This window comes from Chelonia mydas, chromosome 3 (assembly GCF_015237465.2).
Source record: "Chelonia mydas isolate rCheMyd1 chromosome 3, rCheMyd1.pri.v2, whole genome shotgun sequence".
Taxonomy (NCBI): Eukaryota; Metazoa; Chordata; order Testudines; family Cheloniidae; genus Chelonia; species Chelonia mydas.
This window is the reverse complement of record NC_057851.1, coordinates 189006153-189032051: the sequence shown is the minus strand read 5'-3', so window position 1 is coordinate 189032051 and position 25899 is coordinate 189006153. Positions and strand designations below refer to the sequence as shown.

The 25899-nt window shown below is 40.8% G+C and overlaps 1 protein-coding gene and 1 long non-coding RNA gene across 17 annotated transcripts in view; one reads left to right on the top strand and one right to left on the bottom strand.

Annotated features, from left to right (window-relative positions):
- The window catches only part of EHBP1 (EH domain binding protein 1), a 322570-nt gene extending 300276 nt beyond the window's left edge, over window positions 1-22294 (top strand). For all 16 annotated transcript variants that reach the window (XM_037896082.2, XM_043543993.1, XM_037896085.2 and 13 more), the window contains 4 exons: window positions 12680-12779; window positions 14001-14074; window positions 20752-20866; window positions 21224-22294. In XM_037896082.2, coding sequence (XP_037752010.1) covers window positions 12680-12779; window positions 14001-14074; window positions 20752-20866; window positions 21224-21314 — 380 coding nt within the window. In that variant the 3' untranslated portion in view covers window positions 21315-22294. The remainder of the gene's footprint in view (window positions 1-12679; window positions 12780-14000; window positions 14075-20751; window positions 20867-21223) is intronic.
- On the bottom strand, window positions 8027-25384 carry LOC114020201. Its single transcript, XR_006289946.1, has 3 exons — window positions 24825-25384; window positions 22289-22360; window positions 8027-8840 (listed from the first exon to the last, which is right to left on the bottom strand). It is a non-coding gene; the product is annotated as an uncharacterized LOC114020201 (long non-coding RNA).
- Between the last annotated feature and the right edge of the window lie 515 nt (window positions 25385-25899).

Below are 25899 nucleotides of genomic sequence, written 5' to 3'. Positions count from 1 at the left end.
TATAACAGTCCACAAAAAAGTGCATCTGTAAATTTCTGCTATTTTAAAATCAGCGGTTCTATAAAGCATTTCATGAGATGTATGTTCTCAAAGTGCATTATAATTGATAACTCGCTCATATGGATCAGTGGCTGCTTTTTTAACCCATAGCATACTAAATATAAGAGTAAAATTTCGACAGGTACCAAGCCTTAATCTGGGTAACGTAAACATGAAGACTTAAGGGTCTGATTCTCATTTACATTAAGGCTGCTTTACACCAGCTGGCAGTGTCTAATAATGCATATAAGTGTAACTTGGATAACTTAACTGAGTCACATGAAATCAGCAGGACTCAGTGCAAGTATAGATGCACAAAACCCTTTGGAAAAAGTTAGTTCTTCTGCAAGTGTTGGCACGTGTCCATTCCGCTGTAGGTGTGGGCGTGCCTCGTGCACAGTTGTCGGGGAACTTTTTACCTCAGTGATACTAGTCGGGGCAGCTGTAGTGCCCTCTTTCACCACATGCCACTGCATGCTGGTATGCGGGGGTGGGGCTGCCTCCAACCTCCCTCAGTTCCTTCTTACCACCACCGATGGTTGTTGGAGTGATCTCAGACTTGTCGTAAGTGATTCTGTTGCTCCTTTGTATATATACCCTGTTATTGTTAGGAATTAGTGAGTTAAATTTTTTCATTTTAGCAATACATATTAGTCTTAGGTTTTTCTGGGCTAGTTTTTTATCTTTTGTTACGGGGAGACGTACTGGAACAACGCCACACTCACCAGGTTTTAAGTCCTGCCAGACTTGCACTAAGCCATGCCAGTCAGTGACTCAGACCTGGCCTGCCTGAAATCTTTAGGAGAATCCCACATCAGTCACAAATTTGTAAGGGATTATCTCAAAGAAGGATAGAGCAATGAGGCTCAAATGTTTGCTCATGTAAGCAGCACTTCACTCCCCATCAGACTCATCTCACATGGAGAGCACCCCAAGTTCATTGGCTTCATGTACCAGAGATATCTGCAGCTCCTCAGTCCCCTTCGCCAGCACTGAAGAAAAGGCTTAGACTCTCCTCAGGCTCAGTCCCTCGCTGACCTGTGTCAGTGCTGGAGCCAAGTAGAGGCAGAGACTTTACAATACATTTGGGGGAAAGTCTCTCGGGAGCACTCTTCAGCTAAGAAGAAGGGATCCCTGCCCCTGGGGCCTGTGCCAGGTCCATCAAGGGCATCCCCTGAAAGATCTCTGTACCAGAGCCATCAGTCTTTTTTACTCCCAACCACCCTGGAGACAGGGGGCATGCTTAGCCTCTTGATACCAGTATTCCTGGCGTGAAAGATTTACAGTCCGTACTGATGCTTGTGGCACCTACCTCATGCTGTCAGGAACTCACAGTACCATTACCTCTCAAGCTTCTGCAAGGCTGATGCAGTTGAATGGGAATTCTCCAATGATATCCCCAGTGCTGCCTTCCCCGGGCTCAGGCTACCAGTCCCAACTGGTTTTTCCTTGATGGTGGCAGCTTGTAATGGATGGGAGAGACAAGGACACCAACCATCCATGCCAAAAGGCAAAGATTCAAAGAGGCTGGACTTGTTTGGATGCAAACTTTATTCCACAGAGCATCTGCAGATCAGGATTGTAAACCAACAGCACTCCTGAGCCACTAGGATTTCACCCTCTGGGAGAATATTTTAAAATTTCAGGATGGGTTACCAGAAGACTGTAGGCAGGAATTGGCAATAATAGTGGATGAGGGGAAGCTAGTTGCCTTGATCTGAACTCCAGGACAGTTTAGATGGCATAAACGCAACGGCTCAAACCATGGCATCTGCCATTTCTGTGAGAAGATGTTTGTGGTTTGTGGGCTCTCCTGAGAAGTCTAGCAGACCAGTCCAGGACCTCCCTTTCAAAGGTCCCTCTTTGTTTTCGGATAAGATGGACAATAATTTTCCATAATCTAAAAGATTCCACGGTGACGTTAAAATCTCTTGGTATCTGTACTCTGACAACAAAAAGGAAACAGTTCCATCCACAGCTACCATACAGACACCAGGGTTTTACTCCCCAGTCTCAAGATCTGCTGAGGAGAAAGTGCCGGGGTAATAGGAGATGACATCCCCCGCCTTCCTCTTCAGCACCAGTGAGCTTTTCCCATCTAGCCGCCTCATCCAAACAGGCGTTTTGATACACTGGTGGAGGGCAGTGTACCAGGCACTGTAATTCATCTATTTCCCACCTTTTGTTTACAAATCACTTACCCTGCTTCCTAAGTGCTTGGGCCCATGTAACATTGGATTGGTGGGTCTTAAGCACAGTGGAACTGGAATATGCCCTCCAGTTCATTTCTGCCCCTCCTACATGCCGTCCTTCCTGACCCTTTCAGGGACCGCTCCCATGAGATCATCCTTCAACAGGAGGTCCAGTCATTCCTTCAAGCAGGGGCCACACAGGAAGTCTCACTGGACCTCAAGGGGAAAGGTTTCTATTTCCACTATTTCCTTATCCCCAAAGCAAAAGGAGGTCACAGGCCTATTTTAGATCTAAGAAAGTTGTACAAATTCCTGAAGAAAATAATACTCCATGTGGTTACCCTGGCCTTGATTATTCCCTTCCTGGAACAAGAAGACTGGTATGCTGCCCTTGATTTAAAGGGCGCTTATGTCCATGTCACAATACGACATAACCATCGGAAGTTTCTCAGATTTTTGGCAAATGGGTCACATTATCAGCTTCTGTTTGGTCTCTCAGTGACTCATCAGCTGTTATTGAAGTGCATGGTGGTATTTGCAGCACATCTATGAAAATCAGGAGTCCCATGTGTTCCTGTACCTGGACGACTGGTTGGTCAAAGGTGGGTTCGAGGCTCAGATGTTAGCCAGTGCATCCACCATCTTGTCCACAATCGATGCACTGGGCTCCTAGTAAATTGGGACAAATCACTGAGGATAGTTTATTGGAGCATTTTTAGACACCACAAAAGCCAAGGCCTTGCTATCACAATCCAAGTTCAAAACACTGCCAGCCTTAGTGGTGTGACAGAAAGCATATCCTCTCCCCATGGCACACAGCTATTGCAGCCTCCTGGGTCACATGGCAGCATGTATCTACGTGGTTCAGCATTACAGGCTGCATCTCAGGAATGGCTAGCATCAGTATATGCCCCAAGTTGTCATCATTTGCACAAGGTTGTTCAAGTGTCAATGCTAGTTTTGACATCTCTGGATTAGTGGATGGACCCTCTGAAAGTGTGGGGGGGGGTCTTCTTTATCCCCACCACTCACCTCTTTGTCCTCATCCACATCAACCCTCACTCTGTTCACAGACATATCAGCTCTGAGTTGACGGGGGGGGGCATATGGGGTCCTTGCAGACTCAAGTTCTTTGGTTGTCTCAGGATCTAATGGCTCATATAAATGTTAGGGAATTGAGAGCTGTAAAACTAGCCAGTTCAGCTTTAGTAGGAAAGAACTTGTTAATTTGAACAGATAACTCCGCTACTTCTGTATTTTACACACACAGAAAGGGAGGAGCCCAGTTGACCTAGTTAGACCAGGAGGCAATTCACTTCTGGGACTTTTGCAGAACCAATTCAATTCATCTCAGTGCTGCTTACCTTCCAGAGAATGGAACATGTTGGCAGATCGACTGAGCAAGACCTTCTCCAATCACCATGAGTGGTGTTTATGCCTGAACGTTGCCAGATCTATCTTCCAGATCTGGGGACTCACTTCCCAGGTGGACCTGTTTGCAACAAAGTCTGACAGAAAATGCCACCAGCTCTGTTCCCAGGGAGCTCTCTGCCCAGGTTCATTGACAGATGCTTTCTGCTACCCTGAAAGAACCCCATCCTGTATGCTTTTCCTCTGATTCCCTTGCTGCCAGAGTCTTGTTCAAAATCAAACAAGACAATGCTCATCTCATCCTGATAGCACCAGTGTGGCCCTCACAACACTAGTATTCGACCCCACTGACCTTGTCAATCAAACCTCCACTGTCTCTCCCGCTGGATCCAGATGTGATTTCTCAGGACCACGGCCACCTGCTCCATCCCAACCAGCAAGCCCTCCACCTGACAGTGAGGAGGCTTCCATGGTTAATGCCTTTGGAGACATCCTGTTCTGAGGATGTCCAGAAAGTACTTCTCAGTAGTAGAAAACCCTCAGCTAGGGGCCCTTACCTAGCTAAATGGAAGCACTTCTCCATTTTGGTCCTCTCAGAAAGGCATATCCTCAGAGCATGCACCCTTGAACCTTGTATTTGACTATCTTCTCTACCTAAAACATCAGAGTTTGTACCATCCCCTATTCCTTCTCAGCCTCAGAAAAAGTTGTCATGAGGGAAATAAAGGAACAACTGGTAAACATCAGGGTAGCGTGCTTCATACTAGAGCAGTAGACATTGCCATGAGGACTCTAAGGCTAGCCGTTCTATCACTTCAAGACCACATTTAGCCTTAAATTAATGGATAAACAACCAAGTAGGGCAGGGAGAAGAACTCTGGTCTGCGAATCAGCAGTAGGCAAAACAGCACTTACTGTCACTCAGAGCAAGCCATCCAATGTGACTTCTCAATCCGCAAGCAACATAGTTCAACTGCCAGCATTTTCTTCCAAGTGAGTGGTCCCTGCAGTTCCAAATTCACCAGACAATCTGCTATTGCTAGGGAACAGCAACAAATATGAAACTTCCCATGTTTTTGCAGCAGGTTCAGCGATCCCAGGGGATGGACTATGGATTAATTTTTCCTGCAATCTGGACAGTGATCTGACATACTTTTTCTACCAGTCCTTATTTCTTCTTAAATACCAAGAGATTGCAGAAACTGAAAATAGCCAGAGCATATCTAATCATGATCCTTCTGGATTTTGGACCTTGGTCATGGTACTGTGAATTCTTGAGTCTGTTATTTCCAGCAATACCAGACCTACTGACTGATAGAATTCCTGCCAGAGTATATTTTATTTTGTATCCTAAAGTTAAAAAGTGTCACCCCCCTACAGGATTCTGTCCAGCTGTCTTCAATTGAATCTCACCTCCTGCCATCTTCATTCAGGAATCATAAACAGTCTGTCCTCCCGGTTCTTGGTCAGTGACTGCCACTTGAGTCTTCAATATGATCCTTCATAAAACGTGTAGCCTCTTGTTCAAGCCCATGCATTCTGTTTCTACTGGCTTTCTAGTAAGGTAATTTTCTGGTGATCATTACATCAGCATGTAGAGTGGAGAAAATCAATGCCCTTTCATGCAATTTCGCTTTTATTATCTTTCATAATGATAGTTACACTCTGGATGGTTCCCAGTTTCAGACCCAAAATAACTCTAGGTTGCAGAGATAGCAGGTCACTAGCCTTTTGTCCTTTTGTACCAATTTCATTTCAGACAAGGAGAAGGCTTGGATTTAGGGTTGTGCAAGAGCTCTGTATGAGCTCAAAAGTGTCTCTCTCTCACCAGTAGAAGTTGGTCCAATAAAAGATATCACCTCCTCCACCTCGTCTCTCTGAAGAGAAATCCTGGCATTTATTAGATGTGGTCAGTGCCTTGAAATTGTATTAACACAGTTCTCAAAAGTTTCAATAAGGCTCTTCGTATGTTTTGTTTTCGCCTACTAAGAAATTACAGAAGGTTTCCTGATTGATGTTAAACTAGTTAGATATGTTCCTGCCATAAAGAAATACACGTTGCTGGTCCTCTGAGGGTTGAGGCCCATTTCACTAACATTATTGTGCTTTCCTGGGCTGAAATAAAGTCAGACAGAACACAGTAAATTAACTCTGTCTGGAGATCCTTGGCTACCTTTACTAGATATTATTGTGTGTATATCAGTGTCTCTTTAGAAGCTGCATTCAAACAGTGTGTCCAGAGTACATTTGTGAGAGAATGCCTCTGCCTAACTCACAGGTGCTGGAACCAGGGGTGCAGAAGCATCTCCTGGCTTGAAGTGGTTTCCATTATATACAGGGATTGCAGTTTGGTTCAGTGGCTCTCACCACCTTCACTATGCAAATTGTTCCAGCACTCCTGGCCTAACTTGCCTTCAGTGCTTTCCCAACTAGTTCAAACTAGGAAATCCATGAGAAGCAAGATAACTTTGTTTCCTTACTTGAAAACTGCTCTTCAAAAGGTTTGACCCCAAACTGCAACCCATCCTGTTTATCTGTTGATGGCTATTTTTGAACATTTCATAGTGAATTGGGTTAGTTTGGAGTAAGTAAGGCAGTTCTCATCTGGGGAGAGGAGGCAGGGGTTTCTACGTAGAGAGCTGAGCATCTTGATTCTAAGCTACTGGTTGTGGAAGCTATGATGGACCAGCACGTTAACTCCAGACTTGGGGAGCTTTTTGCAATAATTAAGTTTTATGGAAAAAGCACAATTTTTTTTGTTTTGTTTTTCCATTTTGAAACTCAAAATGTCATAAAAATATTTTAAGCAAAATTATGAGGTGTAGTGTTTCCAGCTGACGCCCTCAGTTGTCCTCCAGTGGTAGCTGACAATTGTGTCTTTCATGTCTAGTTTCCAATTGAGTCATATGCATAACTTCTTAGTCTGCTTACCTGAATGAAATATAACTCCCTATTTTACTAAGGCATCAGAAATGCTCTACCTTTTTCCTGTGCTTACAGCATCCACTAGCAGTAGATATTTAACAGACTGACCTATGCCTTTACCTATCGCCTAGCCATGTCCAACAATACCTTTGTACTAGTTAGTTTCTCAGGTTCCCTTGACATTTTTTTCTTTTATAGTAATCCACACAAAAACATTTATCATAATGAGAAAGAGACTTCCTAGTAAATAAGCCATATTTGGCCAAGATTTTCAAAAGTAATTAGTAATTGGGGGAGAGGGGGCCTCAGATTTTGATAATCCGAATTGAGACCTCATGAAGGAACCTGATTTTCAGAAAGTGCTGAGCACCAGATCTCTGAAAATCGGGCTCTTTTAAGGTGTCTCAAGTTTAGCATCCAGAATCATTAGTCTCTTTTCAAAATTTTGACCGCAATTCTCAGTCTGTTTGGACACAAGGTAGCCAATTCTAAGCTCCTGTTAGACCTGGTCTGATTATTCCTTGCAAATAATATTTGTTTATTTAGCCCTTTCTGCTACCTTCTCTACACCTTTCATTATTTTGTATACTTTTATCACATTTCCTTTTATTCATCTCCCCTGTGAGGTAAACAATCCCAATCTTTCCAATCTCTCTTCATATGAGAGTTTTTATGTGCCCCTAATCTTGACAGGATAAATGAAACTGTTTAAGCAGGCAAATAAGACATATTTTCAAATGAATTTCAGGGTAAAATATGTGAAACTTCAGGCATTGACCAACCTTTGTAGGACTATCTGGTGGTCATGTAAACACTCTCAAATAACAACTACTATGTCTCCATAAATAGCAGTGGAGGGAAGTTGGCCAGTTTTTTCATTACTGGACTTGCTCTCGTTCACATACGCTGGCATTCTCCTGCTGGCCTCTTCACCCAAGTGTGTTGAGTGAAGAAAGCTTCTTCTATTCTTTTTAAAACTGTGTGTAAATATCAGCAAATGGCTGAAGAATGGGCTGTGTCTTAAGTAGTTCTTTTTCATGGTATTCTGTTGAAGTAAATGGGTAGACGTGGCGTTTTCTATGTTTAACTATTACAACGTAACACACAGAATATGCAGTACAAATAAAATGTAAAAACAGTTGCGCTTAAGGCAGCATACCTAATAATTTCCGTAAACCTGCTATTTCTTGCCAGACTGAATGTGCTGGTTTTGGACGATGATAGAAACCTTTTATTAGTTATCTTCTGTGAGTTGTAATTCATTTTTGCAAAGCAGCTAAATATATTTAAATTTGAGGATTTCTAAATATATTTTATTTTAGTCTAGTGGCTTGTCTTGACGAATTTATGATGGCTTAATGTGTAAAGGATGTAGTGTGTCCGTCCATTTACACAGTAAACTAGTCTTGCCCCTACATGTTGCTACTTTTTCTCCCATTTAAGTAGTGCTCATAATGTTTTGTAGCACTTTCTTCTCTGTTTTCTTAGCAGTGTGCAGTCATACTATGTTAATCCATGTTTGGTTTATCTAAATGTCTTACTGCCCAAAAGGTTTAAACGGTTATAAGCTACATGGTACATATATGTGCTATTCACTGGATGATATTGAAGTGTTTGGTTTGGGATTTTGTTTGTTTGTTTGTTTGTTTAGCAGGGAAAAACTGGTGCTTTCAAATTGATTCAGCCTAACCATTTATCAGATTACTATTTATTAAAATGTTTAACAAGGAATCAGCATATGAGTTACCCATTAGTAACCCCTGTAGTATTTAATGGAAATGATATTTTATAAATCCATGTTCAAGTTCTACAACATAAAAGTATACTACTTATTCATTTGCACTGTCCTCCAAAAATTGTAATGGATTTGTAGTTCAGAAATGGTACAGATGAAAGAAGAAAAAGGCCTCAATCATTATTAAATAGCAGCAATTGAAATAATAATTTGGTGCATGAGATTAACCAAAAGATGTAAGCCATTTTGCGGGGGGGGAGGGAAGAGAGGGTCATCCAAATCCTGGCTTGTTGGACAAAATCATTGAACTTTTTGCTACAGCCTTTATTCAGTCTCGTTCAGGAGATATTACAGTGCACTGCAGAACCAAAACTTAAGTCAATGGGAATTGCCTGTATGTTTCTGAGGGTGGAATTTGGGCCTTAACTGTTCCAATCTTGGTAAAGTGATCATTCCTAATCACTGAGGAGGGATCTGGTAGATGTCAAGTGAAGAGAAGAATAGAACATGCATCCTTCACCACTCAAGCCAAACAATGAAAGAAGAATATGGTGATGTGAGAGAATTCTCCTTGATTCCTAGGGAGAAATAAAACAGGAATTTGATTTAAAAAATAAAGAAACTAGAAAAACATTACCAAAAATTCTCATCACAGATTGTCCACTAATAAAATATGGTATTACAAGGCTGTTACGTTAGTTTTTCTTGTTGCATCTTTCCATCACTTACTCTGCATTTTGAATGTATGTGATGCTTGCAGCACTAAAGAGTCTTAAAATAAGACTTTTTTCCAGGAGTCATTATTGTATCTATAGGATAAAAAGGTATAGCCATAATTATGTGTTACAAAGAATACATTCTGCTAGATAGTTAACCAGGTGAGGTTAAACAAAATAAGATGAATTCTGGGCTTTTTAGAATACTGACAGTCTTCATTTTAAGCTACAACCTAAAGTGCTTTATCCTGAGATTAGGTATTGTGGCAGAAGCTAAAACTGCCTTTTTCTCTTAACTGTGCCAGAATACAACCTCCTTTTCTTTTTGCGCTAACAAGACCGCTTTACCACCACAGCCCACTCTAAGTAATTAAATCAATCCTTTGTACTTACCGTATTCTCCTCTAGTGACGGTACTAGATCTGATTATATGCTTCATGCATATTCAAAGTACGGCACTGACAGCTCTTTAATGAGCTCTTACTTAATCAGTATGAACAATGTTCATCTTGTTCTTTTTTTCCTCATACATTAGAGCTAGGAACAGTTGGGGAAAAAATGAAACATCCAGCATTCATTTGAAAAATATATTGTACTTTGAAAAGTGTCTAAGCTGGGGAAGTTGCATTCTGCCCTTTAAAAGTCTGATGGACAAATTGGATTACTAGTATTGGATTAAATAACAAATGGTTAGAGGAGAAATGAGAAAAGCTCGCTGTGATCACAGGCTTTAATATTTTTTGTTACTTATAAAGCTGAAGGGGTCTTTAACCAGTTATTAAAGTCAGGATTAATATGTAATGGTCCAACTTACTAGCATTAAAAGGGTTTGAATTTTTTTTCTTAAAAAAAATTAAAACAATGGTGTAATGCATGTGTTATAGAAAAAAAACAATTTTAAGTTGAAGATCTGTGGGCTATTTATAGATTTCCATCATCTTGTACTGGCTCAGATAAAGGGTTTGCACACACAGTATCGATTTGTTCTCGGACATGTTTTTCACTTCATTTAAATAATCTGTGTTGTATTGTTTCTCCAGAGAGCAAAGCGGATATTTTCACATTTTGAATTTTTAAACATTTGTACTTGAATGATTTCAGTAATCATTTGAACTTGGAAAATAAACACATAGCAGTTGAACAGTTTTACTAAGTGGAAGTGTGAAATTAGTTGTGGATGAGGAAAATCCTTGTTTTTGTTTTTATTCAGAAATAGTAAGTATAAATTTAACTTTCAAATATCACTGCTGCATCAGCATTTCAGCATTCAATTTTCTTCATTGAAAGTGTTTTATATGCACTCTCTATTGAAGAAAATAGTGTTAAATTGAGTAAACTAGCTAGTAATACTATGTTGCTTGAGAGTAGCAATTTTAAAATTATTTATGTTGTCATGTATCTTACCTTGCTCGTATTTAAGTTGTATGTACAAGAATTTAAAAGCCCTTGGTCAAAAAAATAAGATACCCCAATCTATTGCTGTTAATATTGCACACATGTGTCATTTCACTGATCAAAAAGGCCTTCACTGGGCTACAATTGGCCTTTTTCCAAATTGCAAGCTTTTTCTCAGCTTTTTCTTTTTACTCTTTCTTCTTTTGTTGCTGCCCTGGGATTTGTGCCTATCGCAGCCGATATCACATGACCAGTGTCAGGGCATCACATGGTCCAAAAGGAATACAAAAACAGCTGCCCTAAAAGACAGATTAAAAATACTGTAAAACAGTAAAGACTTTGTTGACTCACTTTAAAAAAAACCTGTGACTACTTCATACAATAAAATGTAAGCATAAAAATATTGAAGATGTGCAATCTGTTTTCGTTAGGCTCCAAATTGACAAATACAGCTTTTCCCTAGATTTATTTGAATATATGCTGTCGTTCACTTCATTTTACTTTCAGAAGGAGAAAATCTACATTAGTAGCTGGTCTAAATTGGTGAAGCTCCATTGAATGTCTCTATGTCCCCATTTTCTGTTTGTTGAAAATGGTTTGCAGACTCATCCATTAGAATGGTATTGTGGTGTAATGTATTTGTGATAGCATCTTTCATCCAAAGATCCCAGAGCCCTTTACAAACAATGAATTAATTAATCAATTAAATGTTGTCATCTGTGTAACTAGTTATTAGAATTTTTTTACCTGCATGCTAAAGGGGGAATCAAATTTCATGCTGGTGGGCACAGATTGATTGTTTGTAGGGATAAGAAAGTAATCCCCCATGCTCCTGCCCCCCATAGAAAGAAAGTGAGCTGACTCAGTGCAGTTCAGGGGAAGGATATATTGAGTACAGTCTAAGTCTTGCACCAGGAACCCCCACTAGCTGGGCCAATGCGACAATTCCTCTGATCTTTAATTTGTTATGAAAAACATCCTTATTGTCGCAAAACTCTCTGGAGGGAATTCTGAGCCATAAAACAGTACTGTAAATGCAGCAGGGGAATAGCCATGGGAAAAGGGCAGCTCCTTGCACAGATCTGTGTCCAAGCATTTGCGTATGATTTGGGAATGTTTGTAAGACAGGCCGTGATGCTGAAGAATCAGCTGTGATGCAAATGTTAACACCCAAAAATTGGGGGTTTCCTCTTAGAGCAAAAGCTCACTGCGTTTTTTGGTACATTACCAGCTTCTGATGTAAGCAAGCTTCCGCTCCACAACTAGTGCCCCGTTACTGGATATTAATATAATGATACCTTCCCCTCATATATAGTATCTTTCCTCAGAGATTTTAAAGCACTTTACAAACATAATGAATTAATCCTCAACATGCATATGAGGTAGGTGTTATCCTCATACTAGAAATGGGAAAGTGTGAGATACAGGCCCAAGGTCACAGAGTGGCAGAGCTGGGAAAAAGACCCCCGAATTCCTGACTTTATTCTTTTACTGTAGCCACTGGGCAAAGCTTCTTCCCAAATTGTGCATTTCTTAAGGTTAAAATTCATTAGATTTACATGCCGGTAACATGTATATAAAGACTTGTCTCTCCTTCCACTTAATGTTGAGAAAGACAGGGGCTGATTGGTTGCCACAAATGGAGGCTGTGTATATTTGTGCAGATGTCATGACTCCAGTACCCTTGGCAACTGAGTCCCAATCCAATTCCTGTTAAAATCAATGGAGAGACTCCCTTTGACTTCAGTGAGGACTGAATCAGGGCCCCAGTGCGGAGAAGCTATGTCAGCTATCTGGAATAGCAGCCATAAGGGTAGGGAGGCTGGCCAGCAGCCCAGCACACTGGCCAAGGGTTGTGGGCGGGATTTCACCTCCCCAGCTACTCTGTGCATTCCACCCACGTGGAGCCTGAATACTCTGGGTTTTTGTGGATGCAGTTAATTTCACCCATCGTAATGTTTTGTTGTTTTTCCACCTCTTTTATAATCGTATTATCTCTGGGGAGGGTTTAAAGGTAGAACACTTTTTCTTCCAAATGTACTTAGTGTTAATATGATCTATGAGTACATTAAGAGGCACTAAAATATATATGCTGAAGAATATCAGCTTTAAAAGATTGACTTGTGATAGTTCAACAGTGTTAGGCTGCCGGTCTTGAAGTCTAATATTTTGTTATTGTTCAATTTTGAAAAATTACCTTTTAATGCCCATTAACATGAGAGATCTCATGTTCCAAAAACTGATACTAAAGTTTGTTGTCCAGCTTGTGAAAAGTCTCATAAATAACAAATGTGCTTATTTTATAGGACGGAACACAGAAGAAGAAGAAGCTATGATGCAGGAATGGTTCATGTTGGTTAATAAGAAAAATGCCTTGATAAGAAGAATGAATCAGCTTTCTCTTCTGTAAGTATGGATGACTGAGCTTGGTCCAAGAGGTTGATTTATCAGTATGTTCACTTAGAATATAGATGCTAAACTTTTTTGCTTTATTTCCATTAGACTTCAGAATGTTTCCTCAAAGATGCAAAGTATGTGTGATTTGTGTACATATCAAGTAGTTTGTTTTTCTCATATTTCAGACATGAAAATGCAAAGCATGCAATGATGCAAGATTAGTGAGAGCTGTGAAAAAATATGAAATAGCAAGTGCATTTATATGTTCAAAGGCAAAAACAGTAGAATAAAATTACTTTCTAGAAATTTGAAAATATACTTGAATTGTACTTGAAATATAACATACAAATTTTATTTTCAGGGAAAACTTTAATTTAAAGTTGATATTTGCTCTAGTCAGTAATATTAGATCATTCACTAGTTTAGCAATGTTGGAGTGTGGGAAAAAGCATATTAGTGAACCTCACGTGAAGCAATGTTACCACAGACAATGCAGAGCAAGTTTTGTGTAATAAAGACATGTAAACCTTCTTCAGAAATAGGCAAAACTGGCACAGTTATTAGGAGCATAGAGGATGAGAGAAAGCATAAATACCATTCATTATTAGACTGGCATTTGGCCTGTTGAGGTCGTCATTTCTTGTTTAGTTTTGCTCAGTTTACTGATGATTTTCTTTTAGTATGCCACCTAGTGTAGATATATGCATGCTTCCTTTATAACATAGTGAAATGAGTTGTACGTTCACGAATTTCTTTCCATGTCTGAACTTGATAGAAGATTCCACCTTAAAATATTAAGCTCTCTAATCCTGGGTCTAATTTTCTGTATTCGTTAGGTCAGAATTTACATGGGATAATACTTTAAGTGTTCATACTATCTTGGTGAATTGTTTGAATCTGGAATTTGTTCTTTAGATAGGAGAGAATATGTTATACTTAGGACATAGCACAACAGCTGCTCCAAGGATGAATATTTACTAATTATGTACAATAGTACAAGGAAGTTAAACTAAATCCAGAAAAACAGACGTTACAGAAAAGGAAAAAAGCATCATTACTGAATATTCTACCTGAGGACGGTTTTAAGTTTGTGTATCATTTGTTTGGAGTAGCTTAAAGTTGAAGAGAAAAGTCAGTTATGAGTCCTAAAATCAATGTAAGTTAAAGGTTCTTTTAAGTGTTTAATGATTTAGTAATTAACATATTGATGAACTTTTGCAACTTGCCTAGGGAAAAAGAACATGACCTAGAAAGGCGGTACGAACTGCTGAACCGAGAGTTAAGAGCAATGCTTGCTATCGAAGGTAAGCAATATTAACAAATGAAATTATTTAACAGGAAGACCAATAAGAAGGCCCACCTGAGAATGGAGTCAGCTATCCCATAATTCAAAATTATAGTGTGCAATAGATACTGTAGGTCTTTACTCATATCCATAAATTATATGCAAAGAAATTGTTTCAAGCATTGGATTCAGAAAGCAAGATCAGAAACATGATCAGAAACTAAAATATATTTGAAAAAGCATTGGGGGGGGGGGGGGAAGCACAATGTATTTTTACATTTTATTTATTGTTTTTGTTACAGCAAAGTCATTTTAGTTTTGATGCAGTGATGTTGCTTATCATAAAGGGATGACTCAGATACATGAGATTCCTTATTTCTACATTTTAAATATTTTTATAGCAGTATTTCCACTGTGGAAACAAATCTCTTCAGTCTTCATGATAACATATTATACACGTGTCAAGTACATATTTCCTCACACACAACATCAGGGTTAGTGCAATCCATTGCACATATTTTCTTCATTCTCTGTAGCTCTCTAGAGTCTAGTCACCTTACCTGAATGAAAACTCATGGAAAGATTGACATGGGGATAAGTGAAACAATTTCATACTTTCCATAATGATTTTAAATGAATTTGTACAGTAATCCTAAGGAGGATTCATAATAAAAATAAATATCCAGATAGCTTAAACTATTGCTTACATTATATTGTTATTTAAATATCTTAAGTGTTTTATAATGCTGCTCTACGTATACCTCTCAGTCACAAATGCTGGCTTGTAGTTCAAAGATGTTTGCTTAAAAGTTAATCCTTTGGGCTCTGTAAAATGGACCTTTTGTCTAATCAATGCAAATTGATTTTGCTATTCTATATTGACCTCTTAGCCCTTTGACTGTCCATGGTAATTTCTTTCTTCACCTGATAAGGTACCTGATCCATAATAAATCAATTCTAATTAGTTTGGAGACTTCACTGGAAGCATAAGTTTGTAGGAGAAAGACATGGGTTGTCAGGTAGCTTTTTCATATCTATCAGTCTGTTACTATATTCTTGGGTAAGGCTCAGTGCACCATACTCTTGAATAAAACCTGAGTTCAAAAATGTATACTGAGGTAACAGTTAATTAGAAATTAAATATTTAAAACAGATTAAAATCCTTTTTAACAAAAAAATAAGTATTGGGCATAAATTATACAGTAATGTCCCTTAATTATTTTTATTGTGGGCACTTCAAACCTAAGATCTTTGAATGCCTTACAGAATATGACAAATCACACATACGCCTTAATAAAATAAAATTAAAAACAGCAAAACATCAGACATCAGAAAGATCAGATCTACTTGTTAATAATGATGAAATATACAGGATTTTTCAAGAAAAACAATATGTTTGTTTACACTACTCTTATTATGTTTTAAAATTTTGAATTGTATTAAGATTATTGTTCTCTTAGGAACTTTTTAAAGAAGGAGCTATCCAGATATGATGATTGAGGCTATAAGTATGTTACAAGATGCTGAAATATAGTTTTGAAAAATGGACTCTGGGTGTATATGTAGGTGCTTTCAAGCTTTTCATGTCTGATTTATGCTTGATTTCAAATATTAATTAAGAGATTTTTAAAATAACACAAAACGGATCTGTGTAGTAAGGTTGACTGTAGAAGAAATTAGAAAGTTAAATAGGCTAAATGAGGAGTTCAAGGCAGTATGTATCAGAGAGGCTAATGAACAGTTGGTGCCATATAAAAGATGTGAAAGGACAAATCTAACACATGTGTACAGATATTCCCACTCCAAAACATATGGACATTAAAAAATAGCAGGGTGGTTTCTGTTGGTGTGTTTGTTTATTTAAAGTGATTGTTAGTAGCAATGTTCTGATTCATACTGGTACTTTAAAAAACAAGTCTTTGAGAGGTGATAATTACTGTTTTGGTGAATTGCTCTAACTCTTCCACCCGTGACTCTGCTGTTTAAAAATCTATCAAACAATTTACTTAGCCAGTTGATGACAGGGGAAAAAGAGACTTGCAAAAGGTAGCAGCCTGCTGATTGTAGATAAAGGAAGTTTATTGGCCATCGGCCTGCCCTGCTAGTCTGAGCAGTGTGTGGGCAGTACTGTAGTTTAGAGGTGCTGACCGTTATAGTGTTCAGTGATGTGGAGACAGTGTCCTCTTAGCCAACTGTTAAAATGGATGCATATGCAGTTGAATAGCCTTTTGGAGTGTTAAAAGCACTTCACACAGAACACATGAATGGCCAACAGTGGTAAAAAGAGGAATACTTTTTTTTTCCCATTTAGCAGCAGAGATAAGAAAGGGAGAGTAAAGTACTGGCTCCTTATAGCAACAAGCTATTCATATCGTTACAAGTGAATTTGCTGCTGAAAATGCTCATCCCGAGAAGTGCCTGAAATAGTTCTAAAGAATCATAATACGCTGAAGGAAATATCCCCTACTTTGTTTTAGCGTGGGCAAATGAGAACACACGGCATGTGTTTGTCTCATGTAAACAAGGTACGCATTTCAGAGCTTGGATTTTTCTGCATCCAAAGCTGAGTAGCAGGATACCTTAGACTTAAACACACTTGAGTTACCTTCCCCTTTTTCCCCCAGATTTAATGTCTCCTTAGAAAAGATAAGTTCATTTTTGCACACCTTGGGGTAGTGTGTTCATTTTCTGCCCAAGAAATGGATCTTCTTTAGGATTTTGTACATCTTGATTTATTCTTGGCTTATAGTTTGAAGTGGGTGCTCTTCTAAAAGGATTTATGCATAGGTTCACTATTTTTGTAGTTATGGTTTATATGATAAGCTTTTTATATTTAAAATCAATATGTAATCCTGTGGAGGAGCTTATCCCCTAAAACCCCATTTGTAAATCTATTTTAGCTTTGTTACACAGCACAGCCACAGTATTCCATAGATTGATTAGGTTCAGCAGTAGAATCCTATCAAATGGCCTGCTCTGATGATGATGCAAACTCTTTCAGGATTGCTAGTTGACTGGAACTAAAGATAAGACTTGACTGCAATCCCCCAATGTGCTCTTTACAAAACTAGTGTTAATTTTCATCCAAGTGCTAGGCTTATTTATTATAGTGGCAAGGTTGAAGGTTTTACTAGAAGAACTTTAGACCGTTTCTATTACAGTGTTTCTATTGGAATAGTCTGCCTGTTGTCTTAAAGTAATTATCAGTTTAAGCAACTAAAATGAAGACAATGTAAACTCCATGCAGATGAATAATTGAAAACATTTGGATTTCATTCTGAATTTAACAAACTATGTAATTTGAAACTGCACATTGCAAGAGACTGCATGGGGTCTTTGGCTTTCAGCCCTTTTAGCTCATATACAGCATCAGAGCTTTCTCCTATTTCTATCCAGAGTGTAGCTTTTATAACAGTATTATTCTGGAATCTTCACATTAATCACAGTCTATACTGTAGTTTCCCAAAGCTGTAGTCAGTGCTGGTAACTATATATAACACGTGTGCTAGATAATCCTGTCTTAAAATTTACAACAGGTAGAAGCCAAACTTGCATGCTGTTGCTTTTTAAATATATTGACATTTGTGTTCTCTCTGAAAGCTGTTTTGCTGGGGGAGGTATGTTCAGTCGGATATTTTACTGTGTAAAACAAGCTCCTAGTTTAATATTATATAAAATAAATATTGACCAAATACTCTGTCCAAAAACTCCTCCCTTCCTAACAAACTGATATTTATTTGTCTGCACTTCTAAGAGGGAAATTAAGTTTTTCTCCTTTCCGAAGAAATGTATACAAGTTAATTAAGCTAACTCAACAAAGCAATTGTGTACTTGTGCTAATGAATCTTTGCATGGCATCCTCACAAACAACACTACTATCTACTGTAACAACAGCAACAACAAAAATCGGTTTCATTCTAGGTCTGAGTGTCCCGTAAGACGTTATTTACCATACACTGCTGTGAGCTGTGTCTACTATATCAATATCTATAGGTAGGAATGTTACAGAGGAAAAAGTAGTTCATACCAAACCTCCAGTTCTAATATAATTCTAAAATATTTTGGCTCCTGTCTGCACACATAAGATGTTACAGAAAATTGCTTCTAACATTCAGAAAAATGAGAGTGTTTTAAAAAACTGAAACTGCCAACCAAGACAAAACTGCAAAGTATTAGATAGCTCAAACCCATGTAGAACTGCTGCTTTTCAGATCCTTCCTTAATTTATCAGGATCTTCAGGTGTCAAAATATTAGAGAAACCTTGCGATCAGCAAGATCGTAGTGAGAAGCACGGGTAGTGTGGCTCGAAGTTGTACACGGTTTGGAGGGCGTGTGAACACGCAGGGAATTTTGAACTACGTCTTTTTTTCCTTGTTTCTAGTCCGATCACTGACGTCTGACATACACTTGTGAGTCTGGTTTGTTTCAGTGAGTTGAAATCACTTAAGCTGGCACTTAATTTTTACATGTAATACCATGTGATTTCACGAAGAGCCTGTTCTGAGTTCGAGCCCTAGCAGGCAGGATTTTTTAACAAGCTGAACTGAAGCAGCACGTCCTGTAACATGCCGGACTAGGAAAGGGCAAATATCAACGGAAATCAAGAGAGTATGTTCTACATTAGCAACTAAAAGGCAGCTTTGGGGGGCACCATGTTTGGGCTGGGCTGAAGGTGAGGACGATAAATTCCAAGACAAATTGATTTGGTTACCACCTGGAAAATTAGCTTCCATAAGTATGAGGGATCAGAAACAGCCCATTTAAAAATAGCAATGAGGACCGTCTGCAGGTCTCCTGCCACGTAAATGTGTTGGAAGGGGACAAAGTGTCACTATATCAAGTTCTTGCTCATTTATGAAACGCTATTATGTACATTTGCTTATGTCAAATGTATATATACACATGTCTGTCTGTATTTTGTGTGTGTGCATGTTAGTATATGCACGTACACCTACGTTGGTTTATGGATACATGTCCACAGACAGAAGGCAAGAGAACGATAAAAGTGGTTACACATTCCTGGCTTTTTGCTGCTGTTCTAACCTTTATTGCATGATGATGCATCTAATTTTTAATTTGTAAATACAAGACTGAATTCCCTCTAGCACCACTTGCTTTCATAAAGCTTCTGAGCAGTTTGCTGTCTTGAATAAATTTTGCTTTGGAGGGGGGTCAGGGGGATTTGAACCAGCACATTCTTGTGTGGTTTGTGAAGATTCACATGGTAACCATTGGTGTGCATTGTTAGGTTTATCTGAATAAGCACCAGCCATGTGAGTTTTAACATGATTGCCCAGGGCAATAGAGAGAGAAGAGAGAAATCCAAAAGGATTGCACACTCTCTTTCCTTTATTTTTTGGAAAGTGCACAGAGGGGAGGACACTGCTTGAGTCGGTGGTTATGGACATTTTTAAGCTGGTGTCCTGTTTCCCTCCTGCTCTTCATTTGTTCTGCTATCTCCCTCATCATCTACTTCTCCTTCTTTTCATTGTTTACTTTCCTAATGAGGGAGGCGGGGTAGACTGGTGGCTTGATTGACAGCTACAAGCCCTTACAGTCTGGCTAGAGAGCAGTTGGCTTGGACTTCAGGCATGCTCCAATCTTAAATTTGCCTTCTTTTTATGAAATGCAGATACGGTTCTGTTAAAAGAGGGACAGAGACCATGCAAGGGAAGCATATGGGGTCAAAAATGTTCCTTTGGAGTCCTCTGGATGTAAGCATGCACAAGATTAGTGCAATGGGAGAGTGATTAGACATTATCCAATCTTGTGCAACAAAATAATTTCAGAATCAGATCTGTAATTGTCATTTAGCAAAGAGCCTTGGATTTAGCCATCATGCAAACAATCAGACTGGTTACATTGCTGTGGAGAGGGGTGCTATGTAATATTGTCTACCAAATGTATTTTTACTTCAGAGAAAAATGCTAATTAACTGACACCTACTTTTAAAGTTATTGTGAAGCATATGGTGCCCAGTGTGAGATACTTCCAACTGCTAAGATATACCAAGCAAGAAATTAGCAAAGAATAAGCTATGTGGGCAGAGATGGAGTTAGATTCTAGATTAGGAAAAGTTCTTATAATATTTTTTTGGTTCTGTGAATTTTGCCAGTTTCAGAAACAAATGTGCCCCTCCCCCCCACCCAATATATTCACAGAAAACAAGGCCAGAGCGAAAGATCTCTAGAATAAGATAAAACCAAACCATAAATGGGAAAAAAAGAAAATGAAGAAGATGATTCCATTTGTTTCTGTTTTTTAAAAATTGCTATTTATAAACTGATTCCAGTCTGTCCAGGCCTCCGTTAAAAGTTCTGTGAGAGATTTAGAAGTTAGGCATCTTGGAATAATATTACCAAATCTAGTACAGACATTAGTTGTTTATGTAGCAATGTATACATTTATGGCAGTGAGTTACCAAATAATGCATGAAGTCAAATACAGATCTTCAATAACTTGATGTTTTTGATTTACACAAATTCACGCAAACGTGAAATGTGATCCCTGCTTAAAGTTCCACACCCCTTTCGGGTCACAGAAATTAATAATCTTTTTTTTTTTATTGCTAAGGCCAAAGATCTGACACCCATTTATTTAAATCACGCAGAAGTTAAGGCCAAAAAGATTTTAAACCACACATTTGGGGTGGGAGGTTGTTATTGTTATTGAATGTATTTGTATATTGTTTTCAGATTGGCAAAAGACTGAGGCCCAGAAAAGGCGAGAGCAGCTTTTGCTGGATGAACTTGTTATTCTCGTTAATAAACGTGATGCCCTGGTCAGAGATTTGGACGCCCAAGAAAAACAGTAAGTATGATGTGTTCTTTTTTAAACCCTCTAGAGACATTTTGACTTTTCTGTGAATGGATCTGCTTTGTCTCTATCGTCCAGACAGTAAAAGTTTGAGGAAAGTTCAGTAACAAAGGCAGCATGTTCTCTGGTGATCAAGAGTGAAACATGAACTCGGGGGTTGGTAGTGATGATCCATTTTAAAGAAAATCAGACCATCACTAGAGCCCGATCCTCAGACTAATGGTGCTATCACATCGAACTCTAGAGTGGTTCTCAATATCCAAATCCCTTTGGCAAATTAGCCTGTAAAGAAGAACTGTGTGACCTTAGATAGAAAATGGACAATAATTGTATCTTGGGGTTGTTTTTCAGGGCTGAAGAAGAAGATGAACATTTGGAAAGAACTCTTGAACAAAACAAAGGCAAGATGGCCAAGAAAGAAGAGAAATGTGTCCTTCAGTGACTGGCCTTCCTGGAACAGATGCAGCTGCATTTTGTAGTCCAGACCTTTCTTACATTTTTAAAATACTGACCCCAAGACTGAAAAAAACAATATTACACGTCAATATTTCAAAAAAAAATAAAACTTTTGCCCTTTCGTTAGGCCAGCTCTATACTGCGTTGTTTTCTGGATTTGTTATTTTTTTCCACTCAAGCAATATTATTCCAAACTAGCTTTGTGCTATGATTTATTTGTGAGCTTAGTCATCATGTTGAAATTCCGTTAAATACATTTGCACAGAAACGTTGTGGTGGTGGTGGTGATATCAGAAATGTTTAAGAGAAAAAAATATGTCTGTCTGGATTTCTTTAGCTGGAGGAGGAATGAATTTTGAAATAAATATGTTTTTGTTGTAATAGGATTATAGAGGGGAAAATAGAAAACTAAAATCATGCTGAATGATTTCATCTAGTCCTGCCATATGTAATACTTAATAAGCTGTCTAAATTTTATAGTTAGATCTGACTCAATCCAGTTATTAAAATGTGCTATATTTACCAGTGTTTATTTCAGCAGCGTTTTACATTTTATTGTATGTATAATATACATTTAAGACTGTCTGATTTGCTCAGAGACTAGTTCTTTAACATATGGTTTGAAAAGAGCCTTGTGATCTGAAGATGTGATGTGAGATGGGGCTAATTGAAGTGCATCAGTTTACAGAAACATTTTGTCATTAAAGGCTATGCCATTTTTTATAATTATTTATTACATCTAGTTTTGTTCCCTTCTCCATTTTGTGGGATCTCTGCATTGGCTCCAGAACCTGTTCATATTTATTCTGTACCTATTAAAGTCTGATTTTGCCATTGTGTGCAAACCCCTCCCAGTTCATGTTCCCTTGGCTTACAGCGCTCTCATTTTTGTGAAAACTGTTTATTTATTACAAGACTGAGTCATATATAAATTTTCAATAAAAGCTGAATCTTTCTTACCGTTAACTGCTGCTGTCCTCTCTTCCCAGTGTGAAAAGTTTATTACCTCTGATTGTTTGGAGGGGGAGGGAGCTGGGGAAAGGTTATTTAAGTTTTAAAATGAATTTGTAAAATATTATCTGCAAATGCAACAGCTACCTACCTGAAACTGAACGGTCTAGCTACCAAAGATTCACCTTCAGACACAAAAATAAGAGTTTTGGGGGAAAATTAAAAAGCAATGGAAGTGATATTTATTTTTAAAACTTTCCCAGGTCTAAGCAATGTTTGTCCAGGAAGTTTCCAATTTCTCTTTCGGAGACTGTTCCTGTTCGTATGGAGATTTTGCAAATCGGACCTCTGGTCACTGCTACTTTGTCAAAGATTTTCATAACTCGGAACATTGCATCATTTTCTTCACCTAACGATTCCCTTGCAGTGGCGTGCCTTTCACAGCTCAGTGGGCCAGATCAAAGCCCTTTGTTAACTCGGAGCGCTGCAGTTTTAAAATATATATATAGAGAGAGAGGTAGAACCAAGCCAGACCAAAAGTTCAACTTTTTACGTGGCGTATTCCTGTATTCGCCTGCTCAGCTCATTCCAGCCGCAAACAAACCCTCTTCTGCAAGGGGACCCCTAACAAAAGGAAGTCTGTTCGACAAGTCGGAAGACCTGAAAATAATAATGCAGCAGGCTGATGCTTCAGAGTGTCAGAGAGGTTTTACAAGAAAATATAAATCATGCTTCAGTTGGGAAGGAACAGCCCAGTCGCGCACACAAGAATGCGGCAGCTCCAATCGGCGCCTGCCAAGGCCTGGGGAAAAGTTCCTGTGAAGTTTCTAGGAAGGGACCCAGTGGCTCCGCTTGCACTTGCCGGGAGCTGGCCCTGCAATAGTCCTGTTCGTTAAGAGTCGCCAGAGACCCCGTTTGAAAACTGCCCCGTCCAATCGCTGCCAAATCCAGCCAAGTGGGGCCAGGACTGAGCTTCCCAACTCAGGAGCTGCTCCTGCGGCTGCCGGCGCTGGTGCGTTTCCCGGACCAGGGCAGGGAGAATCCACGACATGTTACCAAATCCACATCGTGAATAATCCGGTTAAAATGATAACGAGCGCCAGGGTAAATACTAGGGCTCTGGGCTTGGCTCTGCCCGGAATGGGAATCGCTTTCCGAGCTGGTTCATGTGCTCAATGAATTAAACCTCTTATCTCCTTCGATTAGGGGATGAAATTCGGGCCAGGATCTGTCTCTTTCTCTCTCTCCCCCTCGCCCTTTGACTACATCCCCCCACCACCTCCCGAGGTTTTTTATTAGTTTTGTTTTGTTTTGTTTTCCTCCTGCTGCCGTCCGCCTTTCCAAGCCGCTCTTCGTTTGGGCAGAGACGAGTGGGCCCTTTTTGTTTTAATGTAGGTTAATGCGGTTTATTGGGTCCTAAGAGTCAGATGAGTATTTGTTAATTTGCGGCGAACATCTGTTTACCCCTTTGGCTGTGGGGCTGGGAGCAGGAGCCCGTTCTAATGACACCAGCCCTGGCGGAGTCCTCGCTGCTGTGATTAAAGAGGGAAAAATAAGTTTTGACAGCTGACGTCCTCTTTGGCCTTTTAAAACTTTCCCATTAATTTGCTGATCGCTTCTCAGTTTGGCTTCCCTGGGCAGGTTCTCTGCAATGCGCGGCTCTGGCTACTTCTAGCCAGGCAGCTCCAGGGATGGATTATTCAGCCCTCCCCCGCTTTGGGTTTGAGTTGTGGAGAAGAGGGGGTGCTGGGACTTCCCAGAGGTCTGCAGGCAGCCTGGGCTCGGGGGGTGATGCTTGGACACGGAGTAGAGAACCAACACAATACGATGCAGGCTGCTAGATGCGGCGTTGGCCACTAAGAACAATTGCTGGTTTGGAAGGGGGGAAACGCGCTCCCCAGAAAGAGGAGGAGGGAAATATTGTCAGTCGAGTTTGTTTTCGGTGTCTGGGCCAGCAGTGTTAAACTAGAAGCCTGGCTGTGTTCGTTAGTCGCTGGGAGTGAAAGTAAATGTTGGGCTTCTCTCCCGAAGTATTTACAGCTTGGTTCTTTAACTTCCTCTCTGCGGGGCCTGAGCTGCGAAGCAGCCCATCGGGAAGCCCCTCCTGAAAAGCCAAATGCCGTTCCCACCAGCCAGGCTACATGCTAGGGGCTTGGGTTGGGGGGTGTAAAAATGGTGACGCTAAATGCAATGAATGCCCCCAGATTGTCCTAACACCTATAGCTCGAGAGGTACTTTGTATTTCTGGCAGCAGATCGGCACTGTCTGTCGGAAGCGCTCAAGGAACCTGCTTCGGAAAGGAACCCGCCCCAGCCAGTGTCTCAGCCCGCGGACCCCCTCCAGTCTGTCCTGTGCAGAGCATCAGAGAGACCCGGCTGCAGCCGTGTGAATGGGGAACCCTCCCGCTCCGTGACCGGCCCCCGCACCGGGGAACGGAAGCCCCCCATCCCAAAAAATCCCCTCCCCTCCGCGTGCCCCAGCCGGCCCTGCACCTTGCCCCGAGGGAGGCTGCGGGAAGGAAAGGCAGAGCCGGGCTGCACCTTACCTGTGCGCACAAGCCAGCGCTACCCCCTGGGTACAAGCAAAGGGAGTCCGAGCTGGGGGCCCTGGGCTCTGGGGCAGAATCCAGGAGCCTTCGGCCGGCGCCCCGTCCCGAGCGGGGCCCTTTGGGGGCACGGCCGGCCCCGTCCAGCGCGGTCCCTGGAGGTGGCTCCTCGCGGGACAGGGCAACCTGGCTCCCCCCCTCCGCCTCCGCCGCCGCTGCTCCGTCTCCGCCAGCGCAGGGTGCGCGCCAGGCGGCAGCCCCGGGTCCTCAGCGCTGCACGCTGCGCCAAACTTTTCTCTCGCTCGCTCGCTCTCTGCCTTGTGCCCCCTGCCTCCCCTTAATCCAGGGCTTTTATGGGCTGAGCGTTCAGAAAATGCGCCTGCAATTTGGGATTAGACAACCACTCTGATTACACTCGCGCTCACAAAAAGGGGCCAGTGCTACTTGATACCTTCGCCCTTCCCGAGCCTGGGTCCCATCCTGTGGCGCTGAGCAGGGGCGCGGAGAGGGCCGGGCGGACACTCCTACGGAGCCGAGCACCCAAAGGCTTCACCTCCGTCTGCCCCTGTGCATGGCGAAACCCTCTGGACGAATAACCAGGAGCTGATTATTGGGGGGGGGGGGGGGATATAGCTAATAATATTGTATTTCTGGCAAGGGGCGCGATTGGATCTGGCGAGGCTCCCTCTGCCAGGACAAGCGCTTTGGAGATCAGCCCTTCCTGGCTCAAAAACTGGCCCCAAATTCATTGTCTGCCGCGCTGGGACAAAGGCTCAGGTGCCCGGGAGCAGCTGGCCCCCTGGGCGGACAATGGCAAAGGTAGGCCCCCGTGGGGAGGGGTGTCCCCAGCCAGGCCTTTACTCTTTTTTTTTTTTGTGAATGGGCTGCGGCGCCTTTGTTCCGCGGAGAAGTGGCCGTGTCGCTGACTTTTGCGGACTATAGAAAGATCTTGTAAACCTCCTTTTCTTTCGTCCGCCCCCCCGCCCCCCTTTGATTAGATGTCCCCTCATCGCCCGAAAAAATGTAATTTCGTTGGGCCGGCGGTCACTTCCTTTGAACATTAGCTCGCTTTCAG